Here is a 6,000-nt window from a genome sequence, read left to right on the forward strand (position 1 = left end):
TTGGTCCCTGGAGCAGAGTGTCCCCTTCGTGTTGTTTGTGACCGAGGGTCTGCTCAGCTGTCCTCTGTTGCTTCAGATACTGGAGTCAACGTGGGTCTTCTTTCCACTGAATCATTTGAAGTCACTTCTGAAATCTGTTGACTTTATTGGCCTTATTTTTTGGAGTAGGTTTGAGGGTGTGTCTCTTTGTTGCAGGTGTAATATGACTGTATTGGAGAGGAGCCACTCTCAGTCCTTACAGATGCTTGGAGGGACTCACCACTATGCTGTGATTACAGTAGACGAAAGCACGGCAGTCATCATTCAAGTAGGTCCTCCTGGCCAGTCCCAGTGAGGAGAGGGCCTTGCTCTGTCTGTCTTTAGAAGGATCTTATCCATTGTTTAGTTGTGTCCCAATAAATGTTCTTCAGAAGAATGTCTCTCCACCAAAATGTACTGTATGCCCATGGCCTTTTCCCTTCATACACTCCCCTCCCTATCCTATTATTACATTGTTGAATAACACATTTCCCCAGTTGATAACACTTTTCTATCTGTTTCTGTCTCATACCGAGAAGAACTGTAGGTTAAGACATTATTCTCAAACTGTGCATATGTGTTCTTTGCTCTGGTCTCCCCCATCACCAGGAGCAGGAGGAGCTGTGTCAGGAGCGGGCCTGTGAGAGTCTAGTGATTCGACTGACTGCTCTGTCTCTGCAGTACAGCTGCTGCTGGCTCATCCTTCACTGCCAGCAGGACTCTGGGTTAGTACTCAACACCAACGCGCGCACATTTCCCACAGATTACATTTTTGAATTGTCTTTGTGGTCGTCTCTGTGGGTGTAGGTTGACCAGCGAGGGCTTCAACAACCTGGTGTTGGTTTACTCCGCTCTGGTGCTGTTTGGCCTCAAGACTGAGGACCTGGATGTCAAGGTAAAATACATTCAGCTCTCATCAAAATCAACCATGCAAGTCTGATACAACATTTCTATGAATGTTTTTTTTCTTCTTTTTTTTCTCTCAATACCAGGTGCTGATTGTATCAGAAGTGGTGGACATTGCCAAATGGATCTGCCAGATAGCCTTCCATACACTGCTGTCCAGTGACAGAGATCCTCTCAGCTACCTGGACAGAGAATGGCTTTCTGTGATTTCCTCAGAGGTGATTAGTAACTACTGTAGTCTAACCAAACTGCCTTTTTATCTCTCGGTAGCATGTGGTATTTTCATCCTTTCCACTGCTATTATTATCATTTGGTTCAGGTTATTAATCAACCTACTGGGGTGTTTACAAACACAACAGGAACAAGATTATCCACATGTATTGATTCCATTTTTCCTAATACTGTAGAACTTTGTTCTAAAGCTGTATCCGTACCCATTGGATGCAGTGATCACAATATAGTGGCTATATCCAGGAATGACAAAGTTCCGAAAGCTGGGCCTAAAATAGTGTATAAGAGATCATACAAAAGATTTAGCTGTGACTCTTATGTGGATGATGTTAAAAAATTGTTGTTGGTCTGTTGTTATTAATAAGGTGCATCCAGACACTGCACTTGATGAATTTATGAAATTGCTTCTTTCAATTATTGATAAACATGCACCTTGAATGTTAGAACTGTGAGGGCTCCGTGGATTGATGAGGATATTGAAAAACTGTATGGTTGAAAGAGATGGGGCAAAAGGAGTGGCTAATACATCTGACTGCACATCTGACTGGCTGACTTACTGCAAATTGAGAAATTATGTGACTAAACTCAACAAAAGAAGGAGAAACTGTATTATGAAGCCAAGATTAATTGTATAAAAAACTTGAAATTAAAGTATGGGCAGAAAGACAAATTCAACTCCATCTTTCATCTAATCAGATGGCTTATTCATCACAAAACCATTTGATGTTGCCAATTATTTTAATGACTACTTCATTGGCAAAGTGGGCAAACTTAGGCAGGAAATGCCAACAACAAACAGTGAGCCATCATACTCATGCATAAAAATACAAATAATGAAAGAAAAGCATTGCAAGTTAGAATTTTGGTGGATTCTTTTTTATCAATCAATCAATAATGACAAACCTCCTGGCATTGGCAACTTAGATGGAAAGCTACTGAGGATGGTAGCTGACTCTTTAGCCACTCCTATCCGTCATATATTTAATCTGAGCCTAGAGGAAAGTCTTTGTCCTCAGCCTGGAGGGAAGCCAAAGTCATTCCGCTACCCAAGAGTGGTAAAGCGGCCTTTACTAGTTCTAACAGCAGACCTATCAGCTTGCTGCCAGCTCTTAGCAAACTGTTGGAAAAAATAGTGTTTGACCAAATACAATGCTATTTCTCTGTAAACAAATGAACAGACTGTCAGCATGCTTATAGAGAAGGGCACTCAACATGTACTGCACTGACACAAATGTCTGATGATTGGTTGAAAGAAATTGATAAGAAGATTGTGGGAGCTGTACTGTTAGATTTCATTACAGCCATTGATATTATTGACCATTAACTGTTGTTGAGAAAACGTATGTGCTATGGCTTTTCAACCTCTGCCATATTGTGGATACAGAGCTATCTATCTAATAGAACTCAGAGGGTTTTCTTTAATGGAAGCTTCAATAATGTCAAACATGTAAAGTGTGGTCTACAGCAGTCAGCTCTCTAGGCCCTCTACTTTCTTCTATTTTTACCAATGACCTGCCACTGGCATTAAACAAAGCATGTGTGTCCATGTATGCTGATGATTCAACCATATACGCATATACGCACAGCTAATGAAGTCACTGAAACCCTTAACAGAGTTGCAGTCTGTTTTGGAATGGGTGGTAAACTTGTCCTGAACATCTCTAAAACTAAGAGCATTGTATTTGGTACAAATCATTCCCTAAGTTCTAGTCCTCAGCTGAATCTGGTAATGAAGGGTGCGACCCAGAACAAGTTGAGGAGACTAAATGACTTTGTGTTACCTTAGATTGTAAACTGTCATGGTCAAAACATATAGATTCAACATATAGATTCAATTGTGAAAATGGGGAGAGGTCTGTCTGTAAAAAAGAGAAGCTCTGCTTTTATAACACTGCACTCCAAAAAGCAAGTCCTGCAGGCTCTAGTTTTGTCTTATCTTGAATATTGGCCAGTTGTGTGGTTGAGTGCTGCAAGGAAGACCTAGTTAAGCTGCAGCTGGCCCAGAACAGAGTGGCACGTCTTGCTCTTCATTGTAATCAGAGGGCTAATATAAATACTATTCATGCCAGTCTCTCTTGGCTAAGAGTTGAGTAGAGACTGACTGCATCACTTCTTCTTTTTTATGAGAGACATTGTGTTGAAAATTCCAAATTGTTTGCATAGTCAACTTAAACTCATCTCTGACACACACACTTACTCCACCAGACATGCCACCAGGGGTCTTTTCACAGTCCCTAAATCCAGAACAAATTCAACAAAGCGTACAGTATTATATAGAGCCATTGCAAAAACAGATAAAGCAACACCACACGGCACAACACCTCTCCCCTATTTTACCTAGATAGTTTGTGTGTATGTATTGAAATGTAGGTTACATGTGCCATTTTTAAATGTATGTAGTTCTGTCCTTGAGCTGTTCTTGTCTATTAATGTTTGGTATTATGTCATATTTTGTGTGGACCCCAGGAAGAGTAGATGCTGCTTTTGCAACAGCTAATGGGGATCCTAATGAAATACCAAATTAATGTAGTTAATTTCAGAGTGCTGTAATAGTGCCGATGTCATCATTTAGTTAATTAATGATGGAAGCATACAGTTTACACAGAGGGAATTAGTTGTCCCAGTGGACGGTCTGTGTGTGCGTGTGTGAATGTGTATGTATGTGTATTTGCTCTTGTGTATTTGGATGTACAGTACCAGTCAAAAGTTTGGACACACCTACTAATTCAAGGGTTTTTCTTTATTTTTACTAGTTTCTACATTGTATAATAATAGTGAGGACATCAACACTATGAAATAACACATATGGAATCATGTAGTAACCAAAAAAGTGTTAACCAAATCAAAATATATTTTATATTTGAGATTCTTCAAATAGCCACCCTTTGCCTTGATGACAGCTTTGCACACTCTTGGCATTCTCTCAACCAGCTACATGAGGTAGTCACCTGGAATGCGTTTCAATTAACAGGTGTGCCTTTGTGGAATTTCTTTCCTTCTTAATGCTTTTGAGCCAATCAGTTGTGTTGTGACAATGTAGAAAATAGTAAAAATAAAGAAAACCCTTGAATGAGTAGGTGTGTCCAAACTTTTGACTGGTACCGTGTGTGTTTTTTTGCGTGTATGTATGTGTTTGTTTATTTGGTCTCACCGGCTGCTCTTCCCTTATGTCTTCCCCCCAGGAGGAGAGGTGTCTCTTAGGTTTCCCCTGTGTGAACCCTTTGGTGGCCCAGCTGATGTTGAGTAGGGGCCCCTCTCTCCACTGGCTCCTGGGGGCCTCCCTCTCCCAGCTGCAGGAGCTGCTCCCTGAGGTCCCTCACAAAGTCATCAAGGTGACCTGGCCAGCCATCTCCTCTCACGAGTTTCCTAGTCTTGTCATACACCTTGCCTTCATTGGGAAGTAAATATGGGGTTGTATCTTACTTTTTTGTATATTACCATGTAGATGTATGCGTTTTCCATATGCTATGGAACATATGCATCGTCATCGTTACGAACTTTGTCTTCGGTTATGTTTTATCAGCCAAACTCTGTGATGGTGCTATATTGATAATACAAACTTGAAATAATGACCTTCCTTCTTATTTCAGCTCTTCAGTGACACCACGTCTCTGTACAAGCTGACTGCGGCTGCCTCCTCCACAGAGTCTCACACTGACTTCACTCATCAGAAAGACCACAATAGCCCCACTGAGCCTTGGGCCACAAGCAGAGACAATAAATACACACACACCGACCCTAATACAAGCCGCGACCCACACGCCGACTGCAACCGTCACACACACCGCGACCCAGAACCATTCAACTCCAACTGCTTCCTTGCTGGCTCCCCCAGTGCTGATAGTGTAGCGGGGAGCTTCTATGAAGAAAGCTCTGTCATGACGAAGGAAGGCGGTGACTTCCAGGTGGACTTGAGTCCCTCCTTCGGCTCCCAGCAGGCCCCTTTTCAGCACACCTGGAGCCACAACCCATGGGAGGTTGAGGAGAGCGATGAGCTGAAGTTTGTAGGCTGGAATAGAGGAGGAGAGGAGTGGACGGGCAGCGCACCCCTACACCAGGAGTCCTGTGGCTCCCCCAGAGACTACGCGCCAGAAAATCAATTCCCGACGGGCCTCTCATCCTCATTCAGCTACAGCACCAACACACAGAGACCAGCGTACTTCGACAACCAGATGTACTCGTTCTCTACAGTAGGGTACAGTGACCGGCTGCACTACCCTAAAGTCAGCCACAACCCCAGCCTGGCCTCGCCTAGAGGATCTCTGTCATGGGGGGGCAGTAGCAGTGGCAGCCCCTACAACACTGCCCAGGGGAGGGGAGACATGAGTGTGTCACCTGACTATGGGACCAGTTACAGAACGGGGATAGAGAGGAAGAGGAGAGCAGAAGGCCCAGAGATGGCTGGCACAGGTGAAGACTGAGAGTAACATGTTTAGAGTGCTGAGAAATCAAGTTTACATTTAAATAGGTTTTCAGAGAACTCCTTTAGTCGTTTGGAAAAGTTCCAATATAGCCTGAAGTGTGAAAAGAACATAATTATTTATGTAAATGTAAGCAATTACGAGATTATTTTGTCCTGTTCATGTATTTTACTCTTCTTATTTCCCCACAGTTTTAACGCCATTGAAGAGGGGAAAGCTCAGTTATGAGAAGGTGCCAGGCCGAAGTGATGGACAGACAAGACTAAGGTTTTTCTAAAATGTCTCATATTTATGAAGTGGCAAAATAGTAAGATCGACCTGAAAAATGACCAGAAAACTCTTAAAACATACAAGGATAGAATCCTGTCAGTCCCTTGCCCTGTCTACAACTAGTGATATTCAGTATGTAAGAAATACAGGTACA

General features: G+C 42.5%; 1 protein-coding gene and 1 long non-coding RNA gene across 2 annotated transcripts; both read left to right on the forward strand.

Annotated features, from left to right (window-relative positions):
• Positions 1–201: 201 nt before the first annotated feature.
• On the forward strand, positions 202–1,136 carry LOC120062975. The gene is made up of 3 exons (XR_005478446.1): positions 202–307; positions 628–913; positions 1,011–1,136. It is a non-coding gene; the product is annotated as an uncharacterized LOC120062975 (long non-coding RNA).
• Positions 1,137–4,322: 3,186 nt separating this feature from the next.
• Positions 4,323–6,000, forward strand: LOC120063556. Its single transcript, XM_039013913.1, has 3 exons — positions 4,323–4,487; positions 4,746–5,565; positions 5,768–6,000. The coding sequence occupies exons 1-3, from the start codon at positions 4,323–4,325 to the stop codon at positions 5,851–5,853; spliced, it is 1,071 nt and encodes a 356-aa protein (XP_038869841.1). The 3' UTR covers positions 5,854–6,000.

The sequence above is a fragment of the Salvelinus namaycush genome, chromosome 18 (genome assembly GCF_016432855.1).
Source record: "Salvelinus namaycush isolate Seneca chromosome 18, SaNama_1.0, whole genome shotgun sequence".
In the NCBI taxonomy this organism is placed as follows: Eukaryota; Metazoa; Chordata; class Actinopteri; order Salmoniformes; family Salmonidae; genus Salvelinus; species Salvelinus namaycush.